The 20,179-nt window shown below is 41.7% G+C and overlaps 1 protein-coding gene across 2 annotated transcripts; it reads right to left on the minus strand.

The window, feature by feature from the left end:
- Positions 1-790: 790 nt before the first annotated feature.
- On the minus strand, positions 791-19,544 carry LOC310635377 (uncharacterized protein). Of its 2 annotated transcripts, none has more exons than XM_083354247.1 (2): positions 19,470-19,544; positions 791-3,713 (listed from the first exon to the last, which is right to left on the minus strand). In XM_083354247.1, the coding sequence occupies exon 2, from the start codon at positions 3,155-3,157 to the stop codon at positions 1,793-1,795; it is 1,365 nt and encodes a 454-aa protein (XP_083210373.1). In that variant the 5' UTR covers positions 3,158-3,713; positions 19,470-19,544; the 3' UTR covers positions 791-1,792. The 2 variants fall into 2 exon arrangements, with proteins under 2 accessions (XP_083210373.1, XP_083210372.1); XM_083354246.1 differs by lacking the exon at positions 19,470-19,544 and adding an exon at positions 10,344-10,432.
- Between the last annotated feature and the right edge of the window lie 635 nt (positions 19,545-20,179).

Below are 20,179 nucleotides of genomic sequence, written 5' to 3' on the forward strand. Positions count from 1 at the left end.
GCTGTGGTTGAATAAAGACCCCAAATTTCTGCTCCATACAAGAGCATTGTCGTAACCTTAACCTTATAAACTTTGAGTAGTGGAGCTAGGGACCCTGGGTAACTATGATTCTTTAGTTTGAGCAATAAATTCAAACGGGCTTTTGCTCTAAATGTACTTCGTTGATGATGGCAGGCCCAAGATCCAGTCTTGGAAAAAGTTACTCCCAAATATACAAAGGTATTAACCTGTTCAATTGGTTCACCGTCTAATTGCCACTTATGTCTCTGATGGTTTCTTCCAAACACCATTATTTTCGATTTGGATTTGCTAATAATTAGGGAGTTATCCTGGCAATAAGAGCTGAATCTTCTTAAAAGCCTACGTAATCCTACTTGTGAGTATGATAATAAAATCATATCATCAGCATAAAGCAAGCTGTTACAGTAAGTATTTAGGATCATCGGCATGTGTACCATGGTATCCTTCATTAACCCTGGCAAATCATTGATGTATAAATTAAATAATAATGGGGCCAGGATACACCCTTGCCATATCCCTTTATTTGTGTGAATCCTATTAGTCAGAGCCCCATTAACCCCATACCGCACCCTCAAACAGGTACTTGTGTAAAGGGCTTTAATCAAATCATCTTTATTATTTTTGCATCTTATCTGTTCTACCAGATCAGATAGGGTAGGCATGCTCCTAGCCCCTTCCTTTAAATATGGAAAATGCACAAATATGCAGAGGAATCTGAAAAATGGCCCATCTGAGGCTGCCCATCTGCAAGCTGCCCGAGGCACTGAAAGTCTTTCCATTTCTTTATTGATCAAATTTATATGCAGCTAATCCTGAGGTCACTTCTCCAATGTAACTCCTTGGTGGAAGAAAGATTACCAGTTTTGAGCAAGAATGGCACCAGGCATGAAGGCAGGTAGTAAGGCCAGGAGGCCTGGTTAACTTTTAAACTGAACAAAAGAAAGAATAACCTGTTTGAGGCTCCCAGTTCATCAAAGTACCATCAAGTTTGCTAGAGGTGCCCTGTATTTGTAGGGCAAGTAAACATTAAATGTGCTGGCTTTGCATTTTGCCCTTTGCATTATATGGGGTTTATTGGTTTCTGTATTAAATTTAACTGCTGCAAGCTGCTCAAAGTCATGGGAAGTTGGGCGGCAATATACATTTTTGTAATAAATAAAAATATAGACACGCATACGTATATAGGTAAGGTAAAGGTTCCCCTGCACATGTGTGCTAGTTGTTTCCGACTCTAGGGGCCGGTGCTCATCTCCGTTTCAAAGCCGAAGAGCCAGCGCTTGTCCGAGGACATCTCCGTGGTCATGTGGCTGGCATGACTAGACGCCAAAGACGCACGGAATGCTGTTACCTTCCCACCGTGGTGGTCCCTATTTTTCTACTTGCATTTTTTACATGCTTTCGAACTGTTAGGTTGGCAGAAGCTGGGACGAGTAACAGGTGCTCACTCTGTTACGGGGCACTCGGGATTCGAATATATATATAAGTATATATATTCCACTTAATGATATGTAGAAATACCCCAAGGTGGCAAATAACACCTAATACAGATCTAAGTTTGTTTTCTCTGGCCCAGCATGGCAGTTTCCCTCGACTCAATTAAAGGAAATGACCCCACTAGCCTAGAGAAAGGAGGTTCAGATCTCCACCCTCATGTCTGATACTGTGACACATTTGACTAAAAAGAATGAGGCAAGAAATGCTTAGTTTCTCATCTGGGCTTCCAATGAGTGAAGCGAAATGAAATGCAAGATTTCTCTACACACATTGAATTTCACCTCGTATGGAATTTCTTGTGTTTGATAAAGGTCGAATTCTGTGGGAAACACTTTCCACAATCTGGGCATTTGAATGGTTTCTCCCCTGTGTGTAACCTTACATGATTTATAAGACTAGACCTACTACTGAGATCCTTCCCACAAACCGGACACTCATACGGCTTCTCTCCTGTGTGAGTCCTCTGGTGCTCCGCCAGGAAGGAATTCTGTTTGAAACCTTTCCCACAATCCAGGCACTCATTCAGTTTTATTCCTGTGTGAGTCCTCTGGTGTTTCACCAGGTAGGAATTCTGACTGAAACTTTTACCACAATCCAGACATTCATATGGTTTTTCTCCTGTGTGGGTCCTCTGGTGTATCACCAGGTTGGAATTTTGACTAAAACTTTTCCCACAATACAGACACTCATATGGTTTCTCTCCCGTGTGAGTCCTCTGATGGATCACCAGCTTAGAATTCTGCTGGAAACTTTTCCCACAATCCGGGCACTCATATGGTTTTTCTCCTGTGTGAGTCCTATGGTGTATTACCATGTAGGAATTCTGCCTGAAACCTTTCCCACAATCCAGACAGTCATATGGTTTCTCTTTCATCTGGTCTATCATCTGGTCAGAATTTCGATAGAAACCTTTCCCACAATCAGGATATTCATATGGTTTCTGTCCCATGTGAGCCTTCTGATGTTTCACCAGGGAGGAATTCCATTTGAAACTTTTCCCACAGTCGGAACACTCATATGGTTTTTCTCCTGTGTGAGTTCTCTGGTGTCTCATCAGATTGGCATTCTGACTGAAACCTTTCCCACAATCCGGACACTCATATGGTTTCTCTCCCATGTGAGTCCTCTGGTGTTTCACCAGGTCAAAATTCCATTTGAAATTTTTTCCACAATCTGAACACTCATATGGTTTTTCTCCTGTGTGAATCCTCCAGTGTCTGACCAGATTGCAATTCTGACTGAAACGTTTCCCGCAATCTGGACACTCATACGGTTTCACTCCCGTGTGAGTCCTCTGGTGTTTCACCAGGTAGGAATTCTGACTGAAACTTTTGCCACAATCCAGACACTCATATGGTTTTTCTCCGACGTGAGTCCTCTGGTGTATGACCAGGTGGGAATTCTGACTGAAACTTTTCCTACAAACTGGACACTCATACGGTTTCTCTCCTGTGTGAGTCCTCTGGTGTATCACCAGGTGATAATTCCGTGTGAAACTTTTCCCACAATCAGGACATTCAAAGACTTTCTCCCCAGTGGGAGTCCCTTTGCGTCTCACTAAATTGGTCTGCATGCTAAATCTTTTGCCATATTGGGAGCACTGGTAGAGCTTTTCTTCGGAATGGATCCTTCCATGAATCATGAGGAAGATGCTCTGAGTAAAGTTTTTGCCACACTCCAAACATTTGTCTTTTCACTGTATGGATCCTCTTGTGCATAATTAGCTGTGATCTGCAGTCTGTGTTTTTCCCACTAGACAGTCTGTGGGGTTTTTCCAAGACTGATATTCTTGGATTCTTGAAGAGCCCCCAAATATATCTGATCTGTTACTTGGAGGTTCTTTGATTCAAGCCGCTCTTTCCTTCCTCAAAGGTTTTAACTAATGCCTGCCTATTTTGGCTATCCAAGATACTTTTTCCTTCCAACTGACTTCCAAGGTATTTCCCTCTTGTTCTTTATTTGGAAATTATGCCCTTTGACATCTCATGTAATGTTTAAGTTGCACATAGTCTATTTTTTACAGCTCCAAACTTTTGCCTTGTTATTCTCTCCCTTGCTTCTCATCTGCTGAGGAAGGAGAAGAGTTTTCACACTTTCTGGAGGAAGTAGAAAGGATTTTGATTGATGGCTTGTTTTGTATTTTAATGCTGCTTCTCATTCTTTGTTGTCCTGAGTGCTCTTCTTGGCATCCTCTTTGTCTGTAAGATTCATAATAGGTTAGTTTCATTATGGTTTAATAAATGGCTGCAGGATATGTGAAAGCAGGAAAAAAACTTATAAAGTATTACCATGAAAACATCAAAATTCTACTTTAACCTCTAACATTAACTATGATTCATTTGGCATATACAAGAATGGTAAGATTCATGTTCAAATATTGCTGACTCAATCATAAAATTCTCTTTTTGGCTTGGATAGACCACACGTATCTATCTCTATATCTCTATTACTATCTATCTATATCTATCTATCTATCTTTGTTTTTCTTTCTTTATCTCTATTACTTTCTTTCTGTCTCTCTATATGTCTATTCTCTATCTCTATTTCTATCTATCTATATATACCTATTAATTTTTAACTATATCTATATCTCTTTATATCTCTGTTTATATCTGTTTTATTCTCCATGTCTCTATATATCTCTATTGGTCTCAATCTTTATTACTCTCTCTCTATTATTGTTTCTCTTACTCAGTCTCTCTCTCTTACTCTCTGTCTCTCTCTGTCACTCTCTTTGTCTCTCTATCTCTCTCTCTATTTCTGTTTTTTACTCTCTATCTCTCTGTCTGTCTCACTGTCTTATTCTCTGTCTCTCTTGCTATCTCTCTGTAATTTTCTCTGTCTCTTACTCTTATCTCTGTCTCACTTTGGAAACTGCTCTGATTTTTAAGTACCATACTTCGCAAACTATTGTGTTTGTAAGTACAGTACTTTACAAAGATAAAGTTTGTTTGCATTTGTCTTTTGCATTTGTAGAAACGCTATCCAGGATTTACACAAAGAATTCCTTTTATTTTGGAGCTAAGCATATATTACTGTAGTTTGTAGGTTTTAAGCTTAAATTGCCTTAAGAAGTTGTGGGTGCCCCATCACTGACATCTTTTAAGAAGAGACTGGATAGGCATTTATCTGAAACGCTTTCTTGTGAGAGTAGTGGGTTAGACTAGAGAACCTTAGAAAGGGTACAGAGAAGAGCAACCAAGATGATTAGGGGGCTGGAGGCTAAAACATATAGGGAACGGTTGCTGGAATTGGGTATGTGTAGTTTAACGAAGAGAAGGGTGAGGGGTGACATGATAGCAGTGTTCCAATATCTCAGGGGCTGCCACAACGAAGAGGGAGTCAAGCTATTCTCCAAAGCACCTGAAAGCAGGACAAGAAGCAACGGATGGAAACTAGTCAAGGAGAGAAGCAACCTAGAACTAAGGAGAAACTTCCTGACAGTTAGAACAATTAATCAGTGGAACAACCTGCCTCCAGAAGCTGTGAATGCTCCAACACTGGAGGTTTTTAAGAAGAGACTGGGCAGCCATTTGCCTGAAATGGTATAGGGTTTCCTGCCTGAGCAGGGGGTTGGACTAGATGACCTCCAAGGTCCCTTCCAACTTTATATTATTATTATTATTACCTCAAGGTCCCTTCCATCTCTGTTACTGTTGCAAGTGGAGAGTTCTGCAAATCCCTCCCCCATCTCTCTCTGGGTGCCTGGCTGGAGACTCTTAAGCTAATTAGTGTCAATTAATTTTTTTTTAAAGCAAGGACCCCTCCCCCCCTCTCTCGGCAGCTGAAGACGCTTGAGCTGCAATGGCTGCAAGCCCTGCTTGGAGTCAATTTAGTTCCTGAGTCCACACAGGAAACAGCTGATAAGCGGCCAAAACTATCTCAGTTCCATTAATATGGCAGCCGTTGGAGGAAATAGCAAGCCAGATCTTCATTCATTTAACAACCCATTTGGTTTAATTAATGAATTTGATTTTAAAAATTTGTAAAATTGACTGTGATTCATTTGATTTTTTTCGACTTACTAGCCTAATGATCAGGCTCCATTAGGTTCGTACCTCAAGGAGTAGCTGTATTATTCTCTATCTCCCTGTCGCTATTGCTCTCTATCTCTTTGTCTCTATCATTCTCTATCTTTCTGCCTCTATTATTCTCTATCAATTTAGACAGTAATATTACCAAAAGCGTAACTGTAAAAGACAAGACTAGAAACCAAAACTAAAATAAGCAAGAAAATGATAAGGGAACACCTGTCTGATCTTCATGAATATAAATCACTGGGACCTGATGGATTATATCCCAGAGTTCTGAAGGAGCTGGCAGATGTTATTTCAGTGCCATTGTACTGTATCTTTAAAAAATCCCGGAACGTTGGGGAACTACCAGAGGATTGGAAAAGAGCTGCTGTAGTTCCCATCTTCAAAAAAATGAGAACAACAACAACAAAAAAAAAAAACAGATCCGGAAAACTGCAGACCAATCGTCTATGAAGTTTCTCTGTCATTCAAGTCATGGTTGTCCCAAACGTGCTTTTTTTCATGGAACTGCTGAACTTCCCCTCTGTGGAACCCTCAAAACTGAACAGCCCTCTCTCAGCAGAGGGGGAGGGATACGACATCATCCATCTCCAGTCTATAACACAGTCCTTTCAACAGTTCCAAGAAGCTCCACACCCATTTGCACTACTCAGGTGACCCTGACGACACAAATAAACCTCCAAGTGGCCTCAAGGACTCTCTAAAACATGGGTGTCAAACCCGTGATGTCATGTGACATATTATGACGTATTGTGACTTTTTTCCCATTGGCGGTTTTGGTGTGACGCATCCTGCCCGCAGGTTGGCAGTTTGACACCCTCCCTCTAAAAGAATGCAAATGACCAGCTGTCTGCAAGGAATATAAATCCTTCCATTCCCGACCATCCAGTCAGAGCAGAAGCAGCTTCTTGGATGAGAAGCAAAATGTCTTCAAAGAAAATGTGTGTTCTTTGAGATTTATTGAGTTATTTATTATTTATTTATTTTTCAATTATAAGTTATTCAATTTATTACTGAATTATTCTGAGATTTATCTCAGATTATTTGTGAGTTCTCCAGTAACTCTTTAAGAAATGTGATACAGACCTGTCCATTTAGTAACATATTGGCTGTATTGCAGCCCAGTGAGCTAATAAACCAATTAATATTTAAATCAAAAACATGTAAAAGTATTATTTGCTAGGCTGAAACAATGGTCTTTTTTGAAAGCCTTTAAAAGAAGGAAGAAGGTAGAGTCCTACTATTTATATGGAGTAAATGTAATTTAATTTCCCATTGCTGTCTGTTTTGCCCTGAATATTTTTGCTTCCTCTTTGAAGAACTTTAGTAATACTACTTGTTCACCTCTACTTGGAAAACTGAAGAATATTTATCTTTAAAGAGATTCACTCGCGCTTATAGAAGAAAAGAAAGTTTGAGAGCCCTTAATATATAAATGCTAAAATCCAGGAAAATGAAATCAAGCATTTTTATCTGAGAAATCTAGAAACCTACAGTATATAACATAGAAGAGCAGTCAACCTATTCTCCAAAGCGCCTGAAGGCAACAAGTGGAAACTAACCAAGGAGAGAAGCAACATAGAACTAAGGAGAAACTTCCTGACAGTTAGAACAATTAACCAATGGAACAACCTGCCTCCAGAAGCGGTGAATGCTCCAACACTGGAAATTTTTAAGAAGAGACTGGACAGCCATTTGTCTGAAATGCTATAGGGCTGTGGTGGTGAACCTATGGCATGCCTGCCACAGGTGGAACGCAGAACCTTCTCTGTGGGTACGCGCGCTGTCACCCTAGTCCGAGGCCTTCAGCTGGGTTTTATAAAACCTTTTCGCTTTTAGGCCTCTGCAGCCGTGTGCAAAAAAAAAAAAGTTCAATCAATCAATCAATTTCAACTTCTCGCGGGGAAAAAATGATCTCTCAAAGTTGGAATTGATTGATTGAACTTTTTAGTCCCACCCAGTCTGCCGTTATCACTGCAGCCACGCCTGCCCATTGGGCCACGCCCACCCAATGGGCCACACCCACCCAATACCCGAGGATACATAAGTAGGTTTTGAGTTGCAGTTTTGGCACTCGGTCTCTCAAAGGTTCTCTATCACTGGTATAGGGTTTCCTGCCTGAGCAGGGAATTGGACTAGAAGACCTCAAAAGTCTCATCCAACTCTGTTATTCTGTTATAGAAACAAGAAAGTCCAGTTGCCTCTTGGAAAAGCATCTTTGGCGCTACAGACCAATCAGCATGACTTCAATACCTAGGAAGACACTGGAAAAAATAATCAAAAAACAGATCTGTGAACATTTAGAGACAAATAAAGTTATACCTAAAAGCCAGCACAGGTTTGTTAAAAACAGATCATGCCAAACCAATCTTATTTCATTCTTTGACAAGAGTGACTAAATTAGTAGACTAATGAAATGCTGTGGACATAGTATAGTTAGACTTCAACAAGGCACTTGACAAAGTAGACCACAACCTACTTCTTTCTAAGCTTGAAAAATGTGGGACAGACAGCATCATCACCAGATGGATTGATAACTGCCTGACAACGCATACCCAACAAGCAGTCCTTAATGGTATGTCTACCATTAAGACCGCCCTGAGTCCTTCGGGAGAAGGGCGGTATATAAATAAAATTAAATACATAAATAAATAAATAAATAAATAAATAAATAAATAAATAAATAAATAAATAAATAAATACATGGACTTAGATAAGGGAATAAAAGGGGAACTCATCAAATCTGCAGATGACCCTAAGCTGGCAGCTCAGGATCCAAAAAGATTTTGACAGACTCAGACTTGAACAATGGGCCCTATCCAACAAGATGAAATTTAATGTGGAGAAAAGCCAAGTTTTACACCTAGGCAGGAAAAACCAAAGGTACAAGTATAGGCCATGGGTGTCAAACTCACCACGTCACGTGACATGTCGCAATGTATCACAACTCTTTGCTTTGCTGGAAATGGGGTGGGCGTGGCTTTGGTATGATGAAATCGGCCTACGGGCCAGCAGTTTGACACCCCTGGATTAGGCAAAACCTGGCTCAAAATCAGTATCTGTGAGAGGGAGTTTGGGGCCCTAGTGGACAATCACTTAAACAGGAACCAGGAAAGTGCAGCAGCAGCCAAAAAACCTAATACAATCCTTGGTTGTATAAGCAACCAAGTATAAGCAGAGGCATAGAATCAAAATCATGTGAAGTATTAGTAAGGTAAAGGTAAAGGTTCGCCCGCACATACGTGCTAGTCGTTTCCAACTCTAGGGGCCAGTGCTCATCTCTGTTTCAAAGCTGAAGAGCCAGCGCTTGTCCGAGGACGTCTCCGTGGTCATGACTAGACGCCAGAGACGCACGGAACGCTGTTACCTTCCCACCGTAGTGGTCCCTATTTTTCTACTTGCATTTTTACGTGCTTTCGAACTGCTAGGTGGGCAGAAGCTGGGACGAGTAACAGGCGCTCACTCTGCTACGCGGCACTCGGGATTCGACCCACCAAACTGCCGACCTTCTGATTGACAAGCTCAGCGTCCTAACCCACTGAGCCACCGCGTCCCTGAAGTATTACTACTGCTTTATAAATCCTTAGTAAGGCCACCTCTGGAATACTGCATCCAGTTTTAGCCACCACATTGCAAAAAAAAAAAGATGTTGACACTTTGGAAAAAATTTAGAGAAGAGCAACTATGATGATTAAGGGCTGGAAGGCAAAACACATATGAAGAATGGTTGCAGGAATTGGGCATGGCCAGTTTAGAGAAAAGAAGGATTAGGGGGGACATGATAGTAGTATTCAAGTATTTGAGGGGCTACCACAAAGAAGATGGGGTTAACTTATTTTCAAAGTACCAAAAATCAAGAAGAAATAATGGATGGAAACTAATCAAAGAAAGAAGCAACTTGGAATTAAGTAGAACCTTCTTAACAGCGAGGACAATTTACCAGTGGAACATCTTGCCTCCAGAAGTTGTAGGTGTTTCATCACTGGAGTTTTTAAGAAAAGACTGGACAGCCTTCCATCTGAAACGGTATGGGCTCTCCTGCTTGAGCAGGGGGTTGAAGACCTCCAATGTCCCTTCTGGCTCTATTCTGATTGATTTACACATGCATATGCACACAGAAATACACACCTATAAATTTATGTTTATAGGAAATCTATGTGTATTTCAGTCTGCGAAACATACCAGAAGTGCATTTTCTAATTTTTAATCTAATTTTAGAAAGCTGGGGACACTAACAGACAAAATGGTGCCTAAATCCTACGCAAGATTTAAAGCATCTACTTTGCCCATGACACTCACTAGGAAAACACGCCAATTAAATCACAAGGAATCAAGTGTTACGTGAAGAGTGAAGGAGATGGGTGATTACGAAAAATGAAAAATAAAGATTTTTTTAAAATTTCCCAAATCTCATAGGGTCCTTTGTAGATCTTCTAGCCCAACCCACTGCTCAAGCAAGAATCCTATACCATTTCAAACAAGTAGCTGTCCAGTTTCCTCCTGAAAACCTCCAGTGATGAAGCACCCACAACTTCTGGAGGCAAACTGTTCCACTGGGAAATTGTCCTCACTGTTAGGAAATTTCACCTTAATTCCAGGTTGCTTCTCTCGATTGGTTTCCACCCATTGTTTCTTGTCTCGCCTTCCGGTGCTTTGGAAAATAAGTTGGAAAATAATATGTTGCAGCAGCCGACATGTTTCAGCCTCGTCCCTTCTCTGCCTCCACACCGCGGAAGAAACCAGGCAACCCGACTTGCTCCCGGCTTCTCCCCCGACCTGCCCTCCACTCACCTCCCAGCTGCTCTTTCCAGCGTGGGAACAGCATTCCTCCATCCTCCTACGGGTGAGAAGGAAGAACCTCAGCCCTTCTCCTCTCCTCGACATCCTTTCTAACAAATACTCGATGGTTTTAACTCCGTTTCACTCAGCAGCTCCCCCCTCCGGTTGGATGTCGGATCTCAGCCACCGCTGATGCCGCTATTAGATGGGGGCGGTTGTCCAGGTGCTGGTGGTGTTAGAGCTCCCCCTAGTGACACGAGGCTGAAAATACGCTCATTGTGTCTATCTGGAGTTTCTAAGATTTTTTTTTTTTTAATGAAGTGCCGTTTTCCATTCCACATCACTCTTCTCCAGGATGATCTATCTACCCTAGTCCAGGGGCAGGCAACCTTGGCTCTCTTATGATTGGTGGACTTCAACTCCCAGAATTCTGGGAGTTGAAGTCCACGAGTCATAAAAAAGCCAAGGTTGCCTACCCCTGCCCTAGTCCAGGGGTAGGCAACCTCGGCTCCTTTATGACTCATGGACTTCAACTGGCAACCTTGGCTCTTTTATGATTGGTGGACTTCAACTCCCAGAATTCTGGGAGTTGAAGTCCACGAGTCATAAAAGAGCCAAGGTTGCCTACCCCTGCCCTAGTCTATCCTTTGGGGTCTTGCAGGGACGCCCTCATCGTCACTGCAACTGAGCCAGGAGCTTCTTTTGTAAGAATTAAATGAAGGGAAAGCATCCATGGAGGGAACACAAGCCCACCTCCCTTGGGGATCAGTGAAGACTATTCCCGCCACTTCTTTGTCTTGGGGGTGCAGGATAATGCCCCCCCCCCAAAACTACCTTTGCAACCGAGGGAAGCTTGAAGAGTGAGGGTTGACCCTACTAAGCTTCACAAGGTTAGCAAAGTGCCGCATCATCAACATTGATAAAGGTCTTGTTTGTAGGTGCAGGTTCCTCCCATTAATAGAATGAAATACGGGACAAAACTTTGAAGTGCCCACCCACATTGATTCCAAACACATTTAGACAGGAGGTATTATTTTTCCCTCTGCATTCTTACAGGGCCTAAATCTCACTAGAGGGCAGAAATTCCTCTGAGCAGCCTTCCCAATTTCCAGAGGAGTTAAGATTCTCCCAACCCCAGAAAGGAGTAGGCCTGGAGACCACCCACTTGCCTGCAGCTCTCGCCTGCTGGCCTGGGACTCCAACCTCTTCCCACATCAGAGTCACATGAAGTCCTCACTTAATGTCCCAGATAGTGCTGGAATTTTAATCGCAAGTGGAACTACTGGGGTTGCCCACACTAAACAATGTGGTCACGTGATGTCACTTTTTATAGCCACATTAAGAAGTTATGGTGGATCTTCTTCCACTTCATGGCTGGTTTCACTTGGTGTGGGTAGGAGAGGCCCCTGCAATATGGGGTGTCCCGGGACCTAAGCCTTTTGCTGCTTCTTTTTAACATCTACAGGAAACCACCAGGGGAGGCCATCCATCTTATGATACCCCATTAAGTATATCCACCCAAACAGAACTGTTGCTCTGGCAGTGCTGCCCAAGTGCTGCAGATTACCAGCTTCAATTAAACCCTGGCAATATTCATGTTTTTGCCTACCACACCCACCCACCCCGTCCCGCCGCCCAAGGCCAGATAACATTTCATCTTTGACTCTGGACAGAGTGGTGCTTCCCTGGACTGAGCTGATTTACAACTTTGGGGTCTTTCTGGACAAATGGCTCCTGGTTTAGGAAACCATGGTTGGGGCACGGGCTTTGCCACAATAGGGAGGCTTTGCACATGGGTCTCTCATGCATTGGTCACACACACACACACACACACACACACACACACACACACACACACACCCGTTTGGGTCACTGCACTGGACTGCCCTGAAACTTCAACTGGTCCAGAATGCAGCAGTGCACACTGTAATGGAGGCCCCTAGGTTGCCCATGTAAAATCTTTTGTGATACAAGTTGGATTGTTTATGTTTACCAGTACAATTCAAGTTGTTGGTCATCACCTTTATTATAGCAATTGCAATAAGATGCATATATCACCCCACAATGCTTTATAGGACTCTCGGTTTAGAGTCAGCATAGTGTCCCCAAAATCTGGGTCCTCATTTTACCGATCTCAGAAGGATGGAAGGCTGAGTTAACTTTGAGCCCCGTCAGGATCGAATTCCAGGCTGTGGGCAGAGTCAGCTGGCAACCCTACATTCTAGCCACTGAGCCACCTGTCATTATTGTCCCACCTTTATTATTTCTACATCTTAGCTGCTTCTAGCCCCTTGCCTTAAATATTGCCAACTGATAGGAGCTAGGAAGTGAGCCTTTTCCACTGCAGCTCCTGCCCTATGGGAACACTCTTTCCTGTAAAATTTGGCATGTCTTTTTCCTCCTACAGGTATTCTCTGCCCAGTCATGTCCAGTTCTAGGAAGCGGTGCTCATGTCTGTTTCTTAGCTGAGAGAACTAGCACTGACCGAAGACATTTCCGAGACTGTGTGGCTATAAACCAAGGCACACGGAATGCTGTTACCATCCCGCCACAGTGATACCTATTTATCTACTCACATTTTCAAACTGCTAGGTGTGTAGGAGTTGCAGAAAGTAACAGGAGCTCGTCCTGTTGTGTGGCATTCGGATCTCTAACCAGTGGTGGGATTCAGATATGTGAACAAATGGTTCTTTGTGTGGATGCCGCTTCCTGAAGTCTATTCTGGGCCTAGGCAACAAAAAAATTACCTACCGGTCCTTGATGCTTAGGTTTTTTTCTGTTTTTTTAATATAATAATGAACATTATATGATATTTAATAAAAAATAATAAAGATTATTTTTACTATGACCACAGACGTGTCTTCAGACAACACTGGCTGTCTCGGATAAGAAACAAAGATGAGCACCACCCCCTATAGAATCGGACGCGACTGGTCAGGGAAAACCTTTGCCTTAATTATTATTTTAAACAGAAGATAATATTAACAAGAACTAATACACTAAATAAAAGAACAAAAAAGAAACCAAAAGTGCAAAAAGGAGACATACAGAGAAGTTACTTCCCATTTCCTTCACAGTCAATGCAATCAGAAAGACAAAACGACATCTTCCTCTGTGATTATCAAAAACAACTTCTTTTTATTACCTGCTTTTTTAACAATCAAAACTGTAAGTCATAACTTTATTTTTTTCTGTTTCGCACAACTCTCGGAAGAGCTTCCAGTCAGCACTGAATGTAGAGAATTTTATTTTATTTATTTTTATTTTAATTCCATTTATATCCCGCCCTTCTCCGAAGACTCAGGGCGGCTTACAAGCTTTAGCAGTAGCCTTCATTCTATGTATATGCCTGCTTATTAGGGCTTTCACACACACACCCCAAGCGGCATTATTACAAAGTCAGCTTAATTGCCCCCAACAATCTGGGTCCTCATTTTACCTACCTCGGAAGGATGGAAGGCTGAGTCAACCTTGAGCCTGGTGGGATGCGAACCTGCACTAATTGCAGGCAGCTGGTGTTACTTAAGGAGGCATCAGCCCACTGCTCCACCATGTCTTTTCTCCGACTGAGGAAGTCAATTATTCATCTCAAGACACTCCATTGTCTTCGCCAACCATTCCTCCATTGCGGTTAGAGACGTCTCACTTTGGTGCAGAGAATACAGGGGATGGTTGACTTGACCACAATGGGGGCTGAAATTTCGGTCCTAAGTCGTTGTGGTTGTAAAGCAAGATACCCATGTGATCTCCTCTCTCAACAACCGGAGTCCTGCCCCCTCCCAAGTTGCGATCACTAACAGATCACACAGGTCATTCAAGCGGACAGAGTGAAACAGCGGCCTGCCAAAAGAGGGCAGGCAGTTCCTCTCTATGTGCAAAAGGGAATTTCTTTGCTGGGGAGTTTTTTGCCAGTCCACCATAACAGGCCTTCACCTGTCCTCTGTGTGGAAGGGAGCAATTTCACTGTGTCAGAGAAAGGAAGCTCAGAAAGGGCTTGAACCTCCCAACTCTGATCTCCTCTTCACGTTTTAACACTAAAACACGTCTGATTAAAAAGAATCAGGCAAATTCAAATAGCTAACTTTTCAGCTGAGCTTGCAATGAGTGATCAGAAATGATACATTTAAATTATTGCCTCGTGGAATTTCTTCTGCACAAAAAGAATGACTTCAGGTGTGAAACACTGTCAGCAATCTAGACATTAAAATGGTTTCTCCCCTATGTGTAATCTTACATGATTTATAAGGCTAGAACTAGTACTGGAATCTTTCCCACAATCTGGACCTTCATAGGGTTTTTCTCCTATGTGAGTTCTCTGGTGTATCACGAGGGCAGAATTCCAATGGAAACTTCTGCCACAATCCCGACACTGATATGGTTTCTTACCTGTATGAGTTCTCCGGTGTACTACCAGGTGATAATTCCGACAGAAACCTTTCCCACAATCAGGACACTTATATGGTTTCTCTCCTGAGTGAGTTCTTTGGTGTATCACCAGATTGAAATTCCTACTGAAACTTTTCCCACAATCCTGACACTCATATGGTTTCTCTCCTGTGTGTGTCTTCTGGTGTATCAGGAGGTTGGAATTCTGCTTGAAACTCTTCCCACAATCTGGGCACTCATATGGTTTCTCTCCTGTGTGAGTCCTCTGGTGTATCACCAGATTGGAATTCTGAGTGAAACGTTTCCCACAGTCCGGACACTCATATGGTTTCTCTCCTGTGTGAGTCCTCTGGTGTATCACCAGATTGGAATTCTGAGTGAAACGTTTCCCACAGTCCGGACACTCATATGGTTTATCTCCTGTGTGAGTGCTCTGGTGTACCACCAAATTGAAATTCTTACTGAAACTTTTCCCACAATCCGGACACTCATATGGTTTCTCTCCCGTATGAGTCCTCTGATGTATCACTAAGTCGGAATTCCGAATAAAACTTTTCCCACATTCCAAACATTCATATGGTTTTTCTCCTGTGTGAGTTCTCTGGTGTATCATTAGGGCAGAATTCCAATGGAAACTTTTACCACAATCCACACACTGATATGGTTTGTTGCCTGTGTGAGTTCTTTGGTGTACCACCAAATTAGAATTCCAAGAGAAAGCTTTCCCACAATCTGGACACTTATATGGTTTCTCTCCTGTGTGAGTTCTCTGGTGTTCCACCAAGTGGGAATTTCGACTGAAACCTTTCCCACAATCCAAGCATTCATATGGCTTTTCTCCTGTGTGAATCCTCTGATGTATCAACAATTCGGAATTCCAATTGAAACCTTTTCCACAATCTGGACACTGATACGGTTTCTCTCCTGTGTGAGTCCACTGGTGAATCAACAAGTTGGTATTCTGCTTGAAACTCTTACCACAATCTGGACACTCATACGGTTTTTCTCCTGTGTGAGTCCTCTGGTGTATCACCAGGTTGGCATTCTGACTGAATGTTTTCCCACAATCCTGACATTCATACGGTTTCTCTCCCATGTGAATCCTCTGGTGCATCACAAGGTTGGCATTCTGACTGAAACCTTTCCCACAATAAAGACACTCATATGGTTTCTCTCCTGTGTGAGTTCTCTGGTGTATGACCAAGTTGGCATTCTGACTGAAACTTTTGCCACAATCCTGACACTCATACGGTTTCTCTCCCATGTGAATCCTCCGGTGCATCACAAGGTTAGCATTCTGGCTGAAACTGTTGCCACAATAAAGACACTCGTATGGTTTCTCTCCTGTGTGAGTTGTCTGGCGTACCACCAGTTTGGAAGTCCGACTAAAACTTTTTGCACAATGCGGACACTCATACACTCTCTCTCCTGTGTGAGTCCTTTGATGCTTCACCAGGTCAGTCTTCGAAGTATTGGTTTTTCCACAATGAGGACACTTATACGGTTTCTCTCCAGTGTGAGACCTCTGGTGTATCACCAGGTGTGAATTCCGAGTGAAATTTTCCCCACAATCAGGACATTCAAAGGGTTTTCCCCCCATGTGAGTCCTCTTGTGTCAAACCACAGTGGTGTGGCATGCTAAAGCTTTTGCCACATTGGTAGCACTGGTAGGCCTTCTCTCCGGTGTGGGTGTTTCCATGAGGGAGCTGTTCTAAGTAAACTTTTTGGTCACACTGTGAGCATTTGTGTGGGTTTTTACTGGTGTGGATCCTCTCGTGTATAATTAGCTGTGATCTGCAATCTTTTTCCCATTATAGGACGTCTGCCAGGGTTTTCCAACACTGATAATTCTTGGATTCTTGAGGCCAAAAATATTTCTGATCACCTGGAGGTACTTTCATTCAAGCTGTCTTTCCTTCCTCAAAGCTTTAATTAATGCCGCCCATTTTAGCTATCCAAGGGACCTTTTCCTTCCCACTGATTTCCACTTTTTCTGAATTTGGAAATTATCCCCTTTGACTTTTCATATAATGTTTCCTTGAGTTCCACATACTCTATTTTTTCCAGTTCAAAACTTTGTTATTCTCTCCCTTGTCTCTCATCTTCTGAGGAAAGAGAAGGGTTTTTATACTTTCTGGAGGAAGCAGAAAATATTTAGACTGACTATTTGTTTTAATGCTCCTTTTCATTCTCTGTCATTCAGAGTTCTCTTCTTGGCATCCTCTTTGTCTGTAAGATTCATATCAATGTGTTAGTTTCATTATTGTTAAAAAAATGGCCTACATATATTACCATAAAAATGATCAAAATGCTACTTTAACTTCTAATATTAATTATGATTCATTTGGCACATAAAAAAGATTTTGGTTCAAATCTCCACTCAATCACTATTTCCCCCCCCCCCCAATGTGCAAATGGTGAAGTAAGCATTGCAAATTATTATAAAATATTCCTGAAAAATCTGGGGTCTCCAATCCCCAGTCTGTAGACTGGCACCAGTCTATGGCATGTCAGCAACGGGGCCACACAAACAAGCAAAGCCCCATGTGCAGGATGCAGGCAGCATTCAAAACCAAGCCCCCTTTGGTCTGCGGAAAAAAACGTTCTTCATGGAACCAATCTCTGGTGCCCAAAAGGTTTGGGACCGCTGATATAGATGATAGAGATATATGTAAACGCACACAGAAATACACACCTATAGAGGTGTGTGTGTGTGTATTTGGGTGAGATCTTACCTTTCTTCTTACCCTAACTACTTTCCTGTGGAAGCCTCCTGAAAATTTCTTCCCCTCTTTTTTGGAAGAGTGGCGTCTGCTTACTTGGGGAATTAAAGCCTCAAAAGAAATTTAAAAACGTAACATAACTAAATAACTAAACTAAACAACTGGATTTACACCTTTGGAATATTTGGGGTATCAAAAAGTTCTTATTGTTATGGGGACCTACTACCCTATTTAGCCTTTAAGCTGGAAAAGGAGGGGGGGAAAATGGAAAAATCCAAACTGGATAAAAGCTCTATAGGAGTCTGGAAAAAGATTTTACATGGTATTGAGGACATCTTGTGGTGAACCCTGGCATAGCAAGGAAACTTTCCTTTTATTGTGAGAGCTGGCTGTAGCCCAGATTTGTCCTTGGTATTATTTTTAAAGATAAGAACTTGAAACACCAGGCAGCGAAAACAACTTCTAGGAACAGTGGAGGTGGACATTTGCTGACCCTTATCAAAATAGCCTCCACCAAAGACCTATCTGTAAACACCGTAGAAATGGACGAATACTATCCACAACTTAACTATAAACTTATACTTGAAAAAATCCTTGAAGCAACTGAATTAATGAACTCCAGACTGAAAGATAAAGGTGCCAGCTTAAACCTACCAAATGAAGCCCTGACTGCAATTGATGAACTGACAATCCAAAAACCAACAGAAGAGGAAGAAATTAATATTAAAACAGGGGACCTTAAAGAACAACAACTACAATCTATTGAGAGCTTTGACACCCAAACCTTGATCTCAATTACAAAACCTACAATCCAAAAAACAACAGAAGCCGAAGAAAGCCACACTAAGATGGAGAGTGTTATGGATCTCCAAGCATACTATATTGAGAATCCAGCCAGCCAAACAACTACAACCCTGCACATGACCTCTTATCTAAGCCAGGTGGGACCGGAAGAAGTAAACCAGACTGAACCAACGACAATGATACTAAAACAAACATGGGGATTTAATTTATTACAGCAACAATTTAATGATTATAAAGGGGCCAGTTCCTTTGAAAAACTGACAACTAGATGGTCTCCCTTGATTCAAACAATGTGTGTAGGAATGAGGGGAGACCCATTTGAGAACTTAAAGGTTCTGGTATGGAAGCCTGCTTGGCACAAAAAGAAAGCTAGAGTTAGATTTTAAAAATAGGTTCTTTTCTTTTGTGATTTATAATGACAGAGCCTAATTTTTTTAATGGGCTAAGGGGAGTCTTTAATAAATATAAATTGACGTTATAGTTAGGATTTAGACTTGTAAGGGAAATGAAAATCAGCTATTAGAACATAGTTTTGAATTATATTATAGAACTTGGAATGATATAATAAAAATTAATTAATAATTGATGAACCACTAAGATGAGAAATAGAATATATTTGTGAAATAAAATAAAAATGTATTTAAACAAACAATATATGTATTTTGGATATAGCAACTATTATATATAATGAAATAGGGGAATTTTGGGTTACCCGAAAACTGAATATTAAAGATAATAAAGGCTAATCCAGACTGAAATTAGGTAAAATTTAAAAACAGGACATGGATAAGTATGTTAAAATATATTGATAATTGTCTCAACTGACCATGCTGTAACTATAAATGTATTAATTTGATTGTGATATTGTAATTAAGGAAATTGGAGAGGGAATTTTTGCTGATAGAACCTGGAATATGTACAAAAGGATTTTCTTATTGGACTTTTGATTACCCAATCACCACGTTGCTTCATAAATATCTGGATGTAAAATTGAAAAATTAATAAAACTTGTTTTTTAAAAAAATCTATGTGTATTTCACTCTGCAAAATGTCCCAGGCGTGGATTTGCTCAATTTTTTTGATCTAATTTTTAAAAGGTGGGACAGTAACAGATGAAATGGTGCCCAAATCCTATGCAAGATTTTAAAAATCCGTTTTGCCCACGAAACCCCTCGCTTGCCAAGAAAACAATATGTGAATAAAATCACAAGGAATCAACTGTTACCTGAAGGATGAAGAAGATTGTGTGTGTGTTTTTTAAAGAAATATGAAAAATAAAGATTTCGTTAAATCTCCCAGCAGAAAATGACAGGGAGCAGTTTTAAATCGTGCAGCCCCAGAAGAATAAAATTTGGGGAGAGAAAGACCATGCAGCAGCAGCAGACATGTTTCAGCCTCGTTGCTTCGCTGCTTCTACACCGTGGAAGAAACCAAACAGCCCGACTTGCTCCCGGCTTCTCTTCCGACCTGCCCACCACTCACCTCCCAGGATCCGCTTCGACCCTCGAAAATGCACAAGAAGATCCACCAACGCCATGCTCCTCCCATAAGTGAGCCGGAAGAGGAAGTTCCTCTGCACTTTCTCCAAAATCCTCTCTAGCAAGCCAATCCTCTATCGTTTCCACTCGTTCAATCTCCGCCTCTACCCTTCCAGTAGACTAGCAATGCCACTACTATATTCACGGCTTTCTAGGCCCGAGTGTCGCTCATTTGTAGATCGCCATCTAGTGACATAAGGCGGAATAACACGCTCTTCTATTTCTACCCTAAAGCGTTTTGCAAGATGTTTTTATTGATTCCGGGCTTCCTTATTTGCCAATCAAGTCATATTCGACTCCCACCGACTACATCAGGGGTAGGCAACCTCGACTCAGGAATTCTGGGAGTTGAAGTCCATGAGTCATAAAAGAGCCGAGGTTGCCTACTCTTGGACTA

Source organism: Vipera ursinii, assembly GCF_947247035.1.
Source record: "Vipera ursinii genome assembly, chromosome: 2".
Classification (NCBI taxonomy): domain Eukaryota; kingdom Metazoa; phylum Chordata; class Lepidosauria; order Squamata; family Viperidae; genus Vipera; species Vipera ursinii.